Source organism: Tachysurus vachellii, chromosome 4 (assembly GCF_030014155.1).
Source record: "Tachysurus vachellii isolate PV-2020 chromosome 4, HZAU_Pvac_v1, whole genome shotgun sequence".
NCBI classification, from domain to species: Eukaryota; Metazoa; Chordata; class Actinopteri; order Siluriformes; family Bagridae; genus Tachysurus; species Tachysurus vachellii.
The window spans coordinates 19,527,595-19,545,607 of NC_083463.1; the positions used below are offsets into that span (position 1 = coordinate 19,527,595).

Below are 18,013 nucleotides of genomic sequence, written 5' to 3' on the forward strand. Positions count from 1 at the left end.
TCTCAGTCTTTTTGTTGTTACTGTTTCACTTGCTAGGACATGCTGAGGAAGTACAGTAGAACAATCATGCCAAATAATTAGTTATTATTACTTAAAGAAACTGAGGCAGAACTTTTATCTGGGATATTAGCTTTTCCAATTAATGTGGTCATGATTTGATAATGTGTTGTACATGATAGATGATCTACATGATCTCTGTATTCCAGTGTCTCAAATGCTGCTTTGCCTTCATCTCCACCCTGATTGTTTGAGCTGTTTGAGCACTTTGATGGATTTTGCTTTTCCTTGCAAGAAACTTTGACCTGGTTTCACATAACTATGATGTTTTTCCAGGCCTACTGTACATGTTGTATAGTTGGATTGATTATGATCAGAGTTTCTAGGAACCAATGTTGTTATAATTTAGTAGTTGTACAAAAGCAATTAATAAGAAGACAATTAAGGAAAGGTTTGATGGTTAAAGACAGGATGCAAGTACATAGCTGCTAGAATTTTGGGAATCTTTTAAAATGTTGTGCATTTATTTGCTCAGCAATGTAATTAGCTCTTTATCTTAGTTTTAAAACTATAAAGTATCCATCCATTAATCCATCCATCCATCCATCCATTTTCATCCATATACCTGTCTACGCTCTTTTTTAGGCCATTTTACAACATTTCTATTGGGTTAAAGTTTTGACTTATCCATTCCAAAATGGTAAATTTCTTCTGCTTTAACCATTTCTTTGAAGACTTAATTGTATGCTTAGGATCATTGTCTTGCTACAGTTAAGCTTCAGTTCACGATACCATGACATTTTCCCATTTAATTTGCTGGTGAAGAATTAATGGGTCTATCAATAAAGGCAAGCCATCCTCAGTTTCTAGGAGGCAAAAGCAGCCCCAAACCATGATGCTGCCACCGTAGTGCCACCAAAGTGTTTCACCAAACATAACTCTCAGTATTTAAACCAAAAACTTTCATTTGTTTGTATTCATCTGTCCACAGACCATTCTATCATTAGACCTTTGTCTTGTCCACATGTCAGCTGGGCAGCAGTGTTCTTTTTTAAAGAGTTGTGGTTTGCCATGCATAGTTCTTGTCCATTGTATGCGTTGTGGTGGATTCGAGAACAATGGCATCAGTCAATGCAAGAGTGGTCCATTGATGTCTTAGATGCTATTATTATTATTATTATTATTATTATTATTATTATTATTATTATTATTATTAATATTATTTGTTATAGAAGGTACTTCTGTTAATTTGGAGAGAAACAGTGGTGCTGAATTGAATGGTGAACAAATCGTGATACTGGTGGAGTACAAACTCTTTAGCAATTGTTTTCCATCCTGGTAAGCATCAGTAACTCAATATGAAGCTCAGTAGCTCAATTAAAGGCACACTTCAATAAACATGTGTCATAAAGTAAAGACTTTATGTTGGAGTAAAGCCTGCTAAAACTCACATCTAATCTATTATCTGAAATCCAGAGTCACAGAATTCAAGATAAGGACATTGGTAAGAATGCAAGCAGAGTCTAGTAAAACATTGGAAATAAAACTTTTAATCTCTGTCAAAATTTGTTCCTGAATAGTTGTTGTGAGTAAAATAAAATCTTTGTAATAGTGCCATGCTTTTTCCTGTTGGACAGAGAAAAGTACACCTGGCCCATAGACATCCTGCTACTCACATTAAATAGATGGATGCCGAAAAGTAGCCTGCAGAGTGCGCATCAAGATACAGGGAGATAGGGGAGATAAAAGATGAGCGAACTTGACTGAAAGGCTGTCAGTCTCTAGCTCTGGCCCTAAGCCCATCATTCTCTGGTGATCTGTCTCCTCTCAGCCCATGGATACAAGCTGTCATGGCATCTGCTCTCGGACTAACAACTGATAAGAAGTAGCAGCCATGTTTTTTAATCAATCTACGACCTAATAGGTCACGAATGAGCAACCCGAGCTTGCCAATAACGCTTTGCATGGAGAAAGTGAGGCGTTACATTTATATCAAATCCAGCTGATGGCTTGCTAACCCCTGCCACCCCTTACATTTGATTCTTGCTAATTGACATCGTAATAATTAACTTAAGCCTGTGACTCCTGAGTGTGTCCAACTGCACCAGCAACAACTGCTCTTTTTCCCAGTGCCAGTTCATTAACACACCACATTCTCAGCCTTAATTAGACACAAATTGTGTTCCTTTAAAAAGAGTTTTAAGAGAAGAGAGGAAAACAGAAATGCAGAGAGTTTGAAAGGGAAAAAAAAACATACTGTGATTCTACATAGAGCGAGTGTACAGCTTCACGAAGGACTTCACAGATAAATTCCCTCATACAACTATTTGATGAAAATGGTTTCTAATTAATCATAAACACATGGTGAGGTCCACTAAAAAAAGTGTGCTTTTAAAACATACACAGGGGATCTGCAGATCCACTGAAATGAATGAATTGCTTTCCCATGAGCTGTTTTTTTTTTTTTCTGGCAAAAATGGAACAAACAACATGTGCTAACTTTGAAGTGAGCTCTGTAGGGGACACAAATCAAGCCTAATTTCAAACATGGGAAACTTTTGATCAAATAAGTGCAAAGTGAGCTTGTTGGTGATTTTGGTTGGCTTTGGTTCAACCGATTTATTTAAATATATTGGCAAGTGTGTTGGGGTAGGATGGGATGTCATAAGACACTTGTTAACCTGTTAGGATGAAAACTATTAATTACAATCTTTGGTTTCTGATATTTATTTTTTTTCATCTGAGGTAAAAAAAGTTCTGCATTTTTGAGTCTTCTTTTAAATGCCACATGTCATACCTCCTTTTGATCAAACATTGCCTGCAGATAGAGCAACAAACTATGATCGTATTCATGAAGGCCAGTGGAAAATAAAAACAGACAAGAGGAAAAGAAAGACATTCAAATGTGTACTCTAGGGGGCTGAAAATGCAGCATTAGTGAAAATCAGAAGTGTTTACTTCTGAAAGCTTAAACGTGACCGACAATTATCAAGGAATTGCCAGAAAGGAGCTGATAAACTACCGTTTCATTCAAAACTCAGAGACCCTGAATTACTAAAGTTTTGTCTGTGTAAATATGTTTGTGTCTGAGTGCTGAATGACAAACATTGTTTACAGAGGGTTGTGTCTTTCACATGAGGAAATTGGTTAATTGATTTGGTTTTGCGCACACCCGGAAGGTGTTTTTTGTTGTAGACAAAAATTCTAACTGATGTGAAGGAATTTACTATGGTTAAGTTCTAAGAATTGGAAAAAATCTCAAAAAGAATTATTTACTCTTACTTTTAATGAAGTTCCCTTTCCGCCCTGCCAGAGGGAGCCGCCGTCCGAATATTGAATAGTGAAAGGTTTTTGTGTTTTTTGTTTTTGTGTTTTTAAGCCGGACTCACGCTGACTTCGGTGCGAAGTATTGCATTAATTCTGCATAACAAGCCCTTTATTCTGTTTTCCTGTTCTTTTGCCTGTTTGTGTACTGGCTTTGTGTTGCTACTCTTTCTCTACGTTGACGCTTATCTCTCCCTTGTGTTTTTCGGATTTGGTTGCCTCCTGGACTATCTATACTGTGTCTTAGGACTCTTTGCTGGTTGTACCGACTTTACCTTTTTCTCCAGATTTGGAATTGTTTCCCTTTTTGTAATATACCGCAAAATGGATTTTACACCTTCTGTCTCCGACAATCTGTCACAATAATGCTATAAATTTGACTTCACATTAGATTTACGCAGCATCTTTATCCCACTGATGCCTAAACAGAGAATTTGAAAAGGTTTTCATTCACCAGTATTTTATATCAGAACTTCAGATATGAGATCAGAACTTTTTTCTCTTTTTTCCAATTTTGTCATTAACAATTCCCACCGACTATTGCAAAACAGATTTCACCTGGGGAGGGTGAAGGCTAACACATTGACCCTGTGTGATACATGAAGCCATATGACACACAAACTGCTGCTCAAGCTAAATCACGCTAGCTCGCAGATGCCCCGATCAGCTGTTGTTTCTCTGACTGTCAGTGGAAAGAGTAACACCATCCTATCCAATGTCTTTTTTGGACTTCAAGCCAGGATTCAAACTTGGTGATTCTAAATAATCCTTCTGGGTGAATGAGCATGTGAAGGAAGTGTGTGTGATGACTTACTGTGGTGTATCCCCGTCTTAAACCCAGTATGATACAGTGCTCTCTGTCCACTGTGACCCTGATTGGGTGAAAGCATTTAAAGTAACAACTACAAATGTGCATTTTCTGAGTGCCATACAATGAAATCACAATGTAAGTGATGCCAGTCAGCCTGCAATGCATGCCTTTGGACTGGAAAAGGAAACCAGAGTACCCAGAGGAAGCTTAGGGAGAACATGCAAACTCTGCACATACTGTACAGAGTGGAGGCAGGAATCGAACCCCCATTCCCTGAGGTGCAAGACATAAAGTATATGCTAACCACTAATGTCCCACTAAGCCACCATGTCCACTATTGACATGTGATTTTCTCCATTGACTTTCCTTAATACTTTGGCTCACTATGCAGCAAGTGTAATATTGAAATTGCACGGATTGCTGGCTGGAACTCGCTCTCTGCCTGTGTGGAATAGTCACGCTCCTCTAACCTTCAGTTCTAGTAAATGAGCTGATCATATAAATGTCTCATATTAGCAAACATGTATTTTAATAATGCATATTCAACATGCACAGAATATATGTAATCTTGATTATCTGATATATTGGCTTGGCTGGAAATTTTCTGCTTTTTTTTCTGAGCTTTTATTCTTTCCTCATCGTTGCCTTCTGTATGATACCGACATATCAGCTACTGTATGCATTCAATACAGCTGATGCCATGATCATTTAGCCTTGAGATTGTGATACCTCAGCCATTTAAAACGATGTTTTTCTACAAATTCAAAATGCTTCAAAAGACCATTAATCATTAGCCAGAGTTGTATGTTTGTGCATGCAGCAGGGCTCTAGCTTATCTACACCTCCTGGCCCACTGTTTGTTTGAAGCATTAGCCTAACTGCCTTGATGGATGGAATTAATTGATGAATGCATTTATCCAATTAGTGCTCCCTCATGCAATTAATCAGATACCCCCTAGTGTAAATCCAATGCTGTAGGTCACAGCTAGGCAGTCAGAGACTTCCAGACCACGTCTGTGATGTATAACTCTCCCTTTGTCTCCCTACCTCACAGTTCTCACCTTCGCCACACCTGACTAACTCACACATCGGGCTCTTGGGCTTATTCTGATTCTTGCTGAGTCTAAACATTTTGTCATGAAAAAAAAAAATTGTTGTAGGTTGATTATTTATAGGGAATGGAATAGTGTTTTTTTTTTTTCTGTGTAAAGACTTTTGTTTTAGAATAAAACCTGCAAATTGACTAATTAGCATGCCAACAGGATATGGTAGCATGGTTTTAAAAATCAGACTTGTATTTGGAATAACTTAAATAAAGTTTACCTTTTTAATGCTGCATAACAGTAGAAGTAAAAAGGGTCAGAATGACATTTGTAGGAAAGTCAAACAGGGGGTCAGCATGACATTGATCGGCAGGTTAAACAGGGGTCAGTACGACATACTGTATGTACGCAGGTCAAGCTGGTTCAAAAAAGAAGCGTGTCGGGAAGCTTACGAATTCTGAATTTATGTCTGGCTGTGAATTCATGCTGCCATCTTTCATTAATCTTCAAGTCAGAAACTGGAAATCGATGATCTTACTGACTTGACTTGGTATGGTTTCCTGTGCCAGATGGGCGGGTTTGAGGATTTCAGAAACTGTTGATCTTCTTTCATTTTTATGCACAACACATTACATAGAATAAAAAACAACAACAGCATCCAATGTGGAGCAGTTGATAAAACAGGTCAAAGGGAAACGTTCAGACTGGTTTGAGCTGACAGGAAGGCTACATTAACTCCAATAACTCCTTTTTACAAATGTAATGAGCCGAGAAGCATCTCAGAATACAGAACACACTTAAATGTCAGAGGGCCGTAGGATACAAACAGCAAGAATGTCAGATGACACATGCCAGTAAAGAGGATGTATCCAAGGCTACAGTAGGAACAGGTTTACCAAAACTGGACGGTAGAAGTTCGAAAAATTACCAAAAGATTATTTGGTAAACATATGCCTCCTCTATCCCTAGAATACTGTTTTTGGCTGACATGAGTGGAATTTGATGTGGTTTTTTGCTGTTGTGTGTCATCTGATTTAAGGCTTGGTATGTATTGTGTGTTCTGTGATGCCTTTGTGCTCACTATGGCTCTAAAGACTGGTTACTTGAGTTACTGGAGATTTCCTGTTAGCTCAAAACTGTGTATTCTCCTCTGAAATGAATCATCAACAAAGCATTTTTACCCACAAACCTGCTGCTCACTGGTGGATTTTTCCACCACTCTCCATAAACTCCAGAGCAACCTCTCTACCTATATATATATATATATATATATATATATATATATATATATATATATATATATATATATATATATATATACATATGATCCTTCTGACCTTCTTTCTAAGAGTGTAGCCTATCAGATTCGGCACATAAACTGTCCATCAGTGTAAAGGAGCATCATATAATTTAGGAGGGGGCCATGGAAGCCTTTATTTTTGTGACATATACATTACAGAACAGTGGAATTCTTTTCTTCACATACCCCAACTGAGGAGGTTGGGGTCAGAGCGCAAGGGCAGCTATTCAGCACCCCTGTAGCAGGGAGGGTTAAGGGCCTTGCTCAAGGGCCCAACAGTGGCAGCTTGGCAGTGCTGGGCCTTGAACCCTGATCCTTCAATCAACAACCCAGAGCCTCAATCACTTGAGACACCACTGCCCCAAGAGATAAAGAGATAGATGATGCGAAATGATATTTGGGTGGTGAATCATTCTTACAGTGACTTGGTTGTGACGTAGCACTGTGTTAAAGGGGAACGGGTTGCATCAGTCACATTTTTAACCCCATAATCTTTCAGATTTAACATTCTTCCTTCTAACATTCCTTCCCTGCTACTGTCACAGTTACTAAATAATATAATTTGAGATCAACAAAAAAATTCTAAGCTGAATATGGTACTGGCCACCATATTCAGCCAAGATATATAAAAACTAACTGTTATTTCTGTGTGTGTTTTATTTCAGATGGCTTTCTAAATGTTCATCATGTTCTCTTGGAGACTGTAGGAGGTCTACTGTGGATGCAGCTAATGCCTTACTGAAGAAAGCTATGGCACAACACCAAACAAATCCTACTCTGTATTCAGTACATTATGTGTTTCCTGCAACCAGAAATTCATCATCTCTTGGCCTGTGTAAGAATTTACTAAAATGATTAGCTGCTTTCAGGGCTAATTGTTTGTCTGGATGAAGAGTGAGCTCTGGCTGGTACTTATGGCATGGAACACAAATGGACTGTTTTAACATACTTTTAAAAAAAATCACTAAAAACTAAACCAACTTTAATATCGGTTCTGTTTCCTTGACTTGGAAGAGACTTATTGGGATTACTGAGCTTCAGCTTGGAAAAAAAAAAAAAAAAAACAACAAAATAAAACCTTTTTCTACTTGGCCATCTTGATTTCCAAAGATGTCTTTGTGCTTTCATATCTCCCTGTCCAAACTCTCCTTAGTGTTAGTAGCAGACCCAGAACTTTGTGGCCTTGCACCCGGTACAGCAGAGTGAACACGTCTTCCCAACACTTCAGCACTAATGAACAATTGTGTGCTTATTTTGCTTTTCCACATTCCAAACGATGCCTCAGTCTTTTTCTAGCATCGGTAGGTTTTAAAAAAGAAGAACTAGTTATTGGATTTATTGAACCAAAATCTTTCTCATTAAAGCACATTTTCTCAGATTTTTTTTACACAATCCTTAGCAACACTGAAAAGAGAAGTTGTTTTTGATCGTGTTTGCGATCTTTGCCACATGTAGAAGACTGAGAGTTGTCCAAAATGGCTGCACAGTGGAGACAAAGGACAAACGCTCTGGTTGTGACTCTGGGAGTGCTGCACTGCTGGGGATTGGGATCCTGTTATGATCAGAGGACTAGCATTCTCACAGAAGTCAAATCTCTTGAAAAGCACTCAGTGACCCATGAAAGAGTGAAGAGAGGATGGGTGTGGAACCAGTTCTTTGTGGTGGAAGAGTACACGGGAACAGAGCCACTTTATGTTGGAAAGGTATGTTCATTTTACATGGATATTTTTTTTTAAATTATTATTATTATTATAGGGATGTATTTTATTTGCATTGCTCTATGTACATATTTCTTAAAGTCTGTTTAAATGTCTGTCACTGCATTTTGATGGAAAGTGTATTTCATGTAGTTTTGCCCTGAAAAAAAAAATCTTTCAATCACTATAACTCTTTAATATTTACAATTAATATTTATAATTGCTATTATAAATATTTACAAGCTAGGATTTTCTACCTTAATTTGCCTAGTCAAGTAGTTAGTGGTTAGATAGAGGCATCTCAGTTGATGCTGTCGATGTCAAATTCCATTTCCAAGTCAAAATAAATGCCTTTAAATTCGTTGTTTAGTCCAGCATATTGAAGCATCTTGTTTAGTGCAGCATATTGAAACATTATAGTGATATGTGGCTGGGATGCTCATCCTCGTGTTCCAAATGAGGTCTGGTGGCTCATTCATCCCCAGACGGACAGAAAAACAGACACTGTAGCTGTACAATTAACTACTCTGAGCAGTATTTATTTAGCAAGGTCATGACTGATAATACAGCTTGTTTTCTGCATTGATGAATTTTACTGGATGATAAACTAAAAAGATTGTGTATTAAACTGAACTGGTTTGATGTATAGCATATAGTCATTGCCTAGATAAGCAAAAAAAAAAAAAAAGAGATTTGTAATGATTTGTACAATTACTCAAATATTTCCACCACTGGTCTATATATATATATTCAGAGAAATTAGAACAGATACACTTACAACTATGTTTAGGATTTCCTTTTAATTTTAGTCTAATCCATTGGGATTCAGTGTGTGTGTGTGCATGTGTGTGTGTGCATGTGTGTGTGGCAATGCAAAGGAAGGCACATCCATTTCAGAATGATTCATTATTCTGGAGTATGTGTGCACCGGACAAGATAGGAGCTGATGTCTAAATGGGAAATCAGGCACGGGGGAAGAGGTGGGGGTTGGATGTCTGGAGAGAGATGATTTTATTAATAAAATTACCCAGAATTATTGCACACCATGAAGCCGTAGAACAAGCCAAGGCAATTAATAGTGGCTGCTGGTGTTGCTAGACCCATTTATCGCTGAAGGTATCAAATACTTTAATTAGGGCAGTATAGGATTAAATACGACCAGCATGCTTTTTATCACCAGTAACCATTTAAAATGAGGATTTTTTTTTCACCTCCGCCTTTCCCTGTGTCTCGATCTTCTCTAACTCAGCACGGATGCCAAGAATATAGGACTATTATTCTACTAATGAAACATGTTTTTTTTTTCACTTCTTAAATGGCCTCTGTCTGTGCTATAAACTGGCAGTTTTGCTACATACATTTGGATAATGAATTTCCCTGCTCTGAATTTCTATGAATTGAACTCACATTACTTAAGTAGTTTATTTTCTTCTTCTTCTTCTTTTATTTTGTATCCAGAAAATGCTGTGTCATTTGATAAAGCGACGTTATGACCTATTTATTTATTTATTTATTTATTTATTTATTTATTTATTTATTTATTTTACCTGAAAAAAAAAAAAAATTGAATAATATAAAATTTAGGGTGCACGGTGGCTTAGTGGTTAGCACGTTCGCCTCACACCTCCAGGGTCGGGGTTCGATTACCGCCTCCACCTTGTGTGTGTGGAGTTTGCATGTTCTCCCCGTGCCTCAGGGGTTTCCTCCGGGTACTCCGGTTTCCTCCCCCGGTCCAAAGACATGCATGGTAGGTTGATTGGCATCTCTGGAAAATTGTCCGTAGTGTGTGAGTGCGTGAGTGAATGAGAGTGTGTGTGTGCCCTGTGATGGGTTGGCACTCCGTCCAGGGTGTATCCTGCCTTGATGCCCGATGACGCCTGAGATAGGCACAGGCTCCCCGTGACCCGAGGTAGTTTGGATAAGCGGTAGAAAATGAATGAATGAATGAATGAATGAATGAATATAAAATTTAATCAAATATCAAAATATAAAAAAGATATTAAAAAAAACAAACAATTCATATATGTATATATTATTATATCATCATATCATATATAGTATATATAAACCATTTTGGACAGGAACAAAAGTGACAATACTGGAAATTTTGCCAGCTCGAGAGCAAAGAATGAACAGTTAAAATACGCACATCTTTCCAACAAAACTGAGCGAGCACAACATTGCTGCTTTACCCATGACCGTGTACTGTACCTATTCACAACACGGACACTATATAAAAAAGATGACACTATCTTCCGCTGCCTAATCTCAGCCAACAGTGAGACATGGCCAGGTGTTATGAAGAAAATTCATCTGGCCAGGAAATCACACATTTCAAGAAATCGCATAGCAACAGCCTGCGCTCTATATAAACAACGTAGAAGTGCAGAAAGTGGCTGGAATCTATTTTCTGGAAATGTATGTGACTAAAGACATCTGCTAGTCTTTAAACACAGCCCACATCATGAAAAAGGGTCAAAAGCACCTGAAAAAGGGATCTGAATTTAACGCAGCATCTCAATGGACAACTTCTACCATAGCATTATATATAGTTTACAAGCTGCATTGTTGCTGGCTGGAGAGAACTGGTCTGAAAGGGTGGTGCAGATAGTCCAGCATATCATTGGAGTGAAGCTCCTGGACCTAGAAGAATCTACACTAGCTGCTACATTAAGAAAGCCTTCAGCATCATCAGGGACTCATCATATCCTGGACATTCCCTGTCTGCCACCTTGCTATTTGGGAAAATTCTACAGATTCATCCATGCATGAACATCAAGACTAAGGAACATCCTCTTCATCAGAGCTGGTCTGTTTGGACTATTTGTTCTACTTGAAGCACCGAGCCCTTTCCTTTGCACACCCTGCCTATGAAACCCAAACCTCATTGTCACTGTTGATGTACCATCCTGCACAATGGTAGCACTAGCAATATTAGTTCTAGCACTAAACCATCAACATCCTACATGTTCCACAACATGTAAATAAAGTAATGTAGACATCAATATTTATAATGATTGCACTAGATCATCCTCTCACTTTTGCATTACATTATCTTCACATTGACTGTTTTGCTCCAGGAACAGTATTTACACACATATATACGTTTTGTTGCTTCTTTTGTATTATATTCTGTATCATATCACAATATCCGAGGCATCATTTTGTAACTGTTCATTGGCTGGATTGCTTCTCAACAAAATTTCTTCGTTTATGTAAGGGCACTTATGTACTGTAGTACCCTTTAAATAGAAGTGCGAAGTGTATGTAAATGTGTGTGTGTGTGTTTGGCACAAACACAGTTAAACCAAGTGAACTCATAGTTGGTGCCTGCAGCACTGCAACTTTACACACTTTTTCTTGAAGGATTGAAAAACACGAAATTTAGCAAAACCTTCATCTAGTTACGCGTGAGAAGGTTAAAAAAATCATTGACTGTAATATTAGCATTTGCATGCTTATTAAAGCTCATGTTGCCATCAAATTGAATTTTAGCTAATCTCAGATTTGTGTTTTGTTTTCAGAGCACGCAGAGTGAGCTGAGTAGAAATAAATATCACTGTGAGGTCATGCAGCTGCTCTTTTCCCTACAGTGCTTGTATGCTTACTGCTCCTTCCTGAAGTCATACCCTACAATCTAAAGAAAATTAATCCATCAACTAATTTTCATTCATTCATTCATTTTCTACCGCTTATCCGAACTACCTCAGGTCACAGGGAGCCTGTGCCTATCTCAGGCGTCACTGGGCATCAAGGCAGGATACACCCTGGACGGAGTGCCAACCCATCACAGGGCACACACACACACACACACTCATTCACTCACGCAATCACTCACTAGGAACAATTTTCCAGAGATACCAATCAACCTACCATGCATGTCTTGAGGCAGGTGGAGGCGGGAATCGAACCTCGACCCTGGAGGTGTGAGGCGAACGTGCTAACCACTAAGCCACCGTGCCCCCCATCACCTAATTTACAGTATATTATTATATTCATTCACAGGTAAATTTTTAATAGAGTAAAAAATACATGTTATTACAGTGGCACATACCACTGGCTTGTGTTATAAGCTCAAGTTTATTATGTCACAGTTTATTATGTTAAGTCACAGTAACTGATTTGGTTTTACATATACAGTACAACACGAGGCATCACACTTTGCGTGCGGCAAAACATAATGCTTATTTATGCTCTATTATTAAGATATGATATAAGCAAGTACAACACCGGTGTTTCAAAATAAGACTGCCTTTATTTCCATGATGACTTCTTACAGACTGTACAGTATATCTGTGCTTGGACTTTTGGGCACTAACACATCACAGTGCATTGTGCAGCCTCAGAAGTACAGTATGCACAGTACTATGCACCATGTTTGATATATAAAATAGAAAAACTTCCTCACTAATGGTTCATATAGCGAGAAGTTTTCAGTAACTGGATTTAGTTTTTTTGATCGTGCTTGCAAATAATTTTTTTTCAGGAAATTTGATGCCATGTTTGTCATTTTGTCTGTTCAAAACAAATTGCACTCCTGCAATCCTAATCAACCCATGTCTAATCAAATAACGCTTTGTGCCCATGTAATCATACACCTGTGTTTCGCTATTCAACTTAGACTACCCATAGCTCACTGTTTCCCAGAATGGTCCACAGGTGTTCAGTATTCTTGATTGCTGCGTCTGAAATAAAGCAAGAATGAGCACTCCCCTTAGAATGTTTTAGTAAATGCTGTGAGAAAAAAATACTGTACCGTCTATTCTTTTGTATCATACATATAACTGCTTATTTACACCAGCTGGAAATCTTTTTTATTCTCCTACATATAAGATCGGGAGACTACGCTACCGAAATGATGTTTCACTGCAGTCTTTTCTCAAATAAATAAATAAATAAATAAATAAAAAATCAAGCAGCGTGAGGTCAGTCATTAAAACTATCTCGTTGCAAACTGCCACCTGGGCTTCATGATGTTCGAGGTTTTTACATTCTTTCAGGAAGAAGATGCAGCTCATGGTTCAAATTTGATCGCAACTTTTAAATTAGAGTAAAATAAAAATGAAATAAATTCCATGCTTCTTTCCTGTAGCACATCCATTACTTCAGTTGTTAGTGAAACGGCAAAGGAGAGAGGAGGCAGAAGAGTGTGTTGAGCAGGTGGATGGTCTTAATAGTTAAAAAGATGAAATGATTCTTAATTCGCTTTAGCTCGAAGTTTTAGTAATAAAACGTCCGTCATCATGTGGCTACTGAGACTGATTACAAAACCAACACTACACAGGCTGCTCAAATAGGTTGTAATTAGATTTGTTATTTTCCCCCCTTATGCACCATTCATATTACTGACCCTTTTTTCTGTTTTGGATGGTATAGGACAGCACTGGAGGAAATAATAGCTTTTATGGGAATTAATATAATCTCTAATGCACACTGTGCTCCTGTGCTGACAGATGAACACTGATGGGGGATTATGAGGTCTATATATAGCCAGATTGATGTTACTGATCTGAGCAACAGTGCTTACTGTACAAGTACCAACAGTACAACTGACCACAGTCCAGCGCTACAGAACTAAAAAATCTGTTCATTCTTGCACTGTGAAACATGATATGATTGAAATATAGGGTATGTTCAAGTTGAGTTTACTCAGGTTTTTACAGCAGCAGGTGAAGCTTTGTTTAACCAAAGTGAAATGTCTTGAAATGTCTTACAGTTTGGGGTGCAACAGGAAAATTTCCCAAATCAACTTACTTAGCTTAGCTTAACCAAACAGACACACCCCAAAATACAAACAAAGAAACATGAAACAGTAAAATAGACAATCACAATATACTGTAGTGTTTGTGTAATCCTGGTCCTGGTGTTCCCTTTGTCCTGAACATCTTCTTGTTTTAATGACTCCCAAGACACTAGATTAGACTAATGAGCTTATTAACAGTCATTCCTGAGTTAAAGTGGATGTATTTAAGCAAGAAAAACCTTTACAAATATTACAGAAAAAGGAGTGTCCCCTGGTGGTCCAGCATTGTGACCTGTTTTCCCAACAACACCTCCAGATTCAAGCTCTGGGTAGGAAACCAACCCAGCCAACCCAGTCCCATACCAATGCCAAAATGAGAGGGTTATGTCAGGAAGAGCATCTATTAAAACCTGTGTCAAATCAAATATGTAGACCAGGTCATTTGCTGTAGTTACCCTGAACAAGGAGCTGCTGAAAAAACAAGAATAGCAACAACAGGACATGGATTGAACCTAGATAAGGGTTGACAAACTGTGACTTAGTGGGTTAAACTCAGACTATCACAACATCCATCCATTCTCTATACTGCTTATCCTACTGGGTCCCAGAGAGTCTGGAGCCTATTCCACAAGGCAGGGTAAACCTTGGACAGGAGTCAAGTTTATTGACAAGTGGAATTGCATACACACTAAGGACAATTTAGAGATGCCAATTAGCCTACAATGTAGAGATGCCAATTATCAGCTTTTGGACTGGGAAGGTAACCGGAGTACCTGGAGGAAACCCCTGAGGCACAGGGAGAACATGCAAACTCTATAGACATGCATAGCAAAGGTTGGAAATGAACCTCCTAACCCTGCAGGTGTGAGGCAAACATGCTTAATCACCAAGCCACTGTGCCACTCCTTTCTTAAAACACACCATAACATTTAGATTCATATAGTAATAATTTGATTATAATTTGAAAAATTTTGAGGATGCCACCAATTATGCTAGAATACGATATGAAGTGATTTTAGTAACCGCTGATTAATATGTGACCACATTTGTTCAGAAGCTGGAGTGGATATTTGAAGAATATTAATTCTTTTTTACAAAGCAGTTGGTGGTATTTTGTGACTAATAAATAATTAATAATCAGTAACAATTGATTTACGATTGATGCATCAATTTATTTCAGTTGCTGCCTTTCAAATCAGTTCCTTTAGGATCAGTTCCTCCAGGATCAGTTCCTCTAGGATCAGTTCCTCTAGGAATTACAAACTCGCAAGCTTGCAATTTTTAAAAATCACCACATATTTTCCACATATTTGGCCCAAATATGCAAATTAGGCCAAAACCCTCTTCATGTGATTTCATGTGTATTAAGCACGAGTATAACTTTCTCATGAATAATGAAACTGTATATGTGTCTTCACTTGTAGTAGCTGAACAATTATGTAGTGTTTCGGATAAAATTTACCCGTTTGATATTTTTACTAAATGTGTTTTGTATTTGTTGTAAATCATCCACATTTGCAGATGCATTTTTGAGAGCTGTATTTTATAGCCAGTAACTACAGTAATCTTTTCTTTCTTGTGCTTCTATTATTCAAATGTATTTGATAAATCAGTTCAACATACTAAACATAATTTTTCTTTTGAATGTTTTTTTTTTAGATTTATGGCACCAAGTTCTTTTGTATGTTTAATCATAATTATATTATATTTTGGGGGGCACGGTGGCTTAGTGGTTAGCACGTTCGCCTCACACCTCCAGGGTCGGGGTTCGATTCCCGCCTCCACCTTGTGTGTGTGGAGTTTGCATGTTCTCCCCGTGCCTTGGGGTTTCCTCCGGGTACTCCGGTTTCCTCCCCCGGTCCAAAGACATGCATGGTAGGTTGATTGGCATCTCTGGAAAATTGTCCGTAGTGTGTGATTGCGTGAGTGAATGAGTGTGAGTGTGTGTGCCCTGCGATGGGTTGGCACTCCGTCCAGGGTGTATCCTGCCTTGATGCCCAATGACGCCTGAGATAGGCACAGGCTCCTCGTGACCCGAGGTAGTTCGGATAAGCGGTAGAAGATGAATGAATGAATGAATATTATATTTTGTTACACAAATTCTAACTTTAGCACAAAACAATTTCAACAATACTTTCATTATTAAGGAATTGTTAATTGTTACATTGTTAAGGAATAATTTCATTATTATTGCAATTGCAAGCATTAATCACAAATGTTATCTATATTGCTTGGGTCGAGATAAAGACAATATGCATAATGGACTTTTAAGAACAATCTCCACATATTGCATCACAAATTTTGAAAAGCACCACTGCACAAATCAAACATTTTTTGCTCGCAGCTATCACAAAAAAAACTCTATGAAGTCCTAAAGGGGCTGTTCAAATCAATGCATCAATTCATATCATCAGATCGTTTTATCCCTAGTGGATGCAGTCTTGCCTTTAGTGTCTGTATTACACTGTCAGGCACTTAAAGCTTCTCATTGTCTCAGCATAATCTCAATGCTGACAGTTTTCAGCTGTTCCTGTGGTGAGAGATTTGTTGCACTCTGACACATGCTACAGTGGGACCATCAGAACAAGAAAAGCTTACTGTTAAACTTCAGAAGTGAAAATCTGAAGAGAGGGGAAAGCATCAAATTGTGTCACAGTGAAAATAGCATGCAGCTGTGATGAGAGGAAGGTTTCCTTCATTTCATCTAACACTTCTAGGGAGGATCTAAACATATTTAGAGCATCTGATCTCATTACTGTACAAGCACTTGTTGTTGATTACAGTTCTAACATCGATGGAGTGGTTCAATTGGAGCAGATAAAGAAATTTGTAGGAAAAAAAAAAATTCTCAAAGCTGAAGCTCATTTCTGAGATATGTGATTGCTAGACTGAAAGGAAACAAATTCAAATTCAAATTTATTTGTATAGCACTTATAACAATGAACATTGTCTCAAAGCAGCTTTATAGAACACAAACATAAAACAAAAAGTTAATATAAAGATTAATGTAATAGAAATGATTCAAGATTAATATCAGACATATATTTAAATGTGTTTGTATTGATGAAAAAGGAAGAAACCTTGAGAGGAACCGTACTCAGAAGAGAACCCACCTTCATTTGGGTGAGACTAGAGGGAGTGATTATAAATGTACAGTCTGGCAATTGTGTATTGATGAGAAGGTTGTTGTCCTAAAAGATCACATGTAGTTGGCATCTCTTCTTAGTATGTCGACAACAGGGGCAAACTGTGTGTCAGAGGGACAGGTGGGTCCCTCTGACTTCATTAGGAACACCATACTGTACACCTGCACATTCATGCAGTTACGTATCTAATCAACAGTTCATGTGGTAGCAGCACAATGCATACAATCATGCAGATGCACATACAGTTCACATCGAACTCCAGAATGAAGCAAAGGCATGATCTCTGTGATTTTAAACGTGGCATGGTTGCTGGTACCAGATGGGCTGGTTTGAGTATTTCAGAAACTATTGATCTCCTGGGAATTTCATACACAACAGGATGTAAACTCATCATCATTACACAAATCTGTCATCTAATCACACTATAAACAGTATTTACTAGTTAATCAAACCAAACATCTGCTGTTTTATTGTGTGTATATTAATATGCTGGTTTTACTGTATGAATTATATCATTTCCATGTTCAGCATCTTCTCGTAAATTGAACCAAGCATTTGGTGTTTATTGTATGTTGTTTGTAAGAGATTACTTTCTCATTTCATTTTAATCTTTCAATTTTTGCATGTTTTCCCATCTGTTTATATGTTATGCAAGATAAATGAACAAGATATGTTCACTTTTTCATATATGATATCTATTCTTAAGATTTGAAATAAGTTGATTCATCCAGCTTTATTTAAAGCTTTATGCTGATCAGAGTAGAGGTCTGGAGCTAATGCAGGTAACAGTGGACAGGATACAGGAACAGACTGAGGGAAATAGGACGCCAGTCCATTGGAGTGGGACCTTGTACACACATTCGTTCACAGACCCAAGCGCAAATTATAAATATGGCGGCATGGAATGAATGAGCTCAATCCATATAACAGAATGTATCCCATTCTCCTAAAA

At 37.9% G+C, this 18,013-nt stretch overlaps 1 protein-coding gene across 1 annotated transcript in view; it reads left to right on the forward strand.

Annotated features, from left to right (window-relative positions):
• The first annotated feature begins 7,559 nt into the window (after positions 1 to 7,559).
• LOC132844609 (cadherin-22) overlaps positions 7,560 to 18,013 on the forward strand; it is a 105,195-nt gene continuing 94,741 nt past the window's right edge. The window contains exon 1 of the mRNA XM_060868232.1: positions 7,560 to 8,178. Within this exon, the coding sequence (XP_060724215.1) occupies positions 7,951 to 8,178 (228 nt within the window). The 5' untranslated portion in view covers positions 7,560 to 7,950. The remainder of the gene's footprint in view (positions 8,179 to 18,013) is intronic.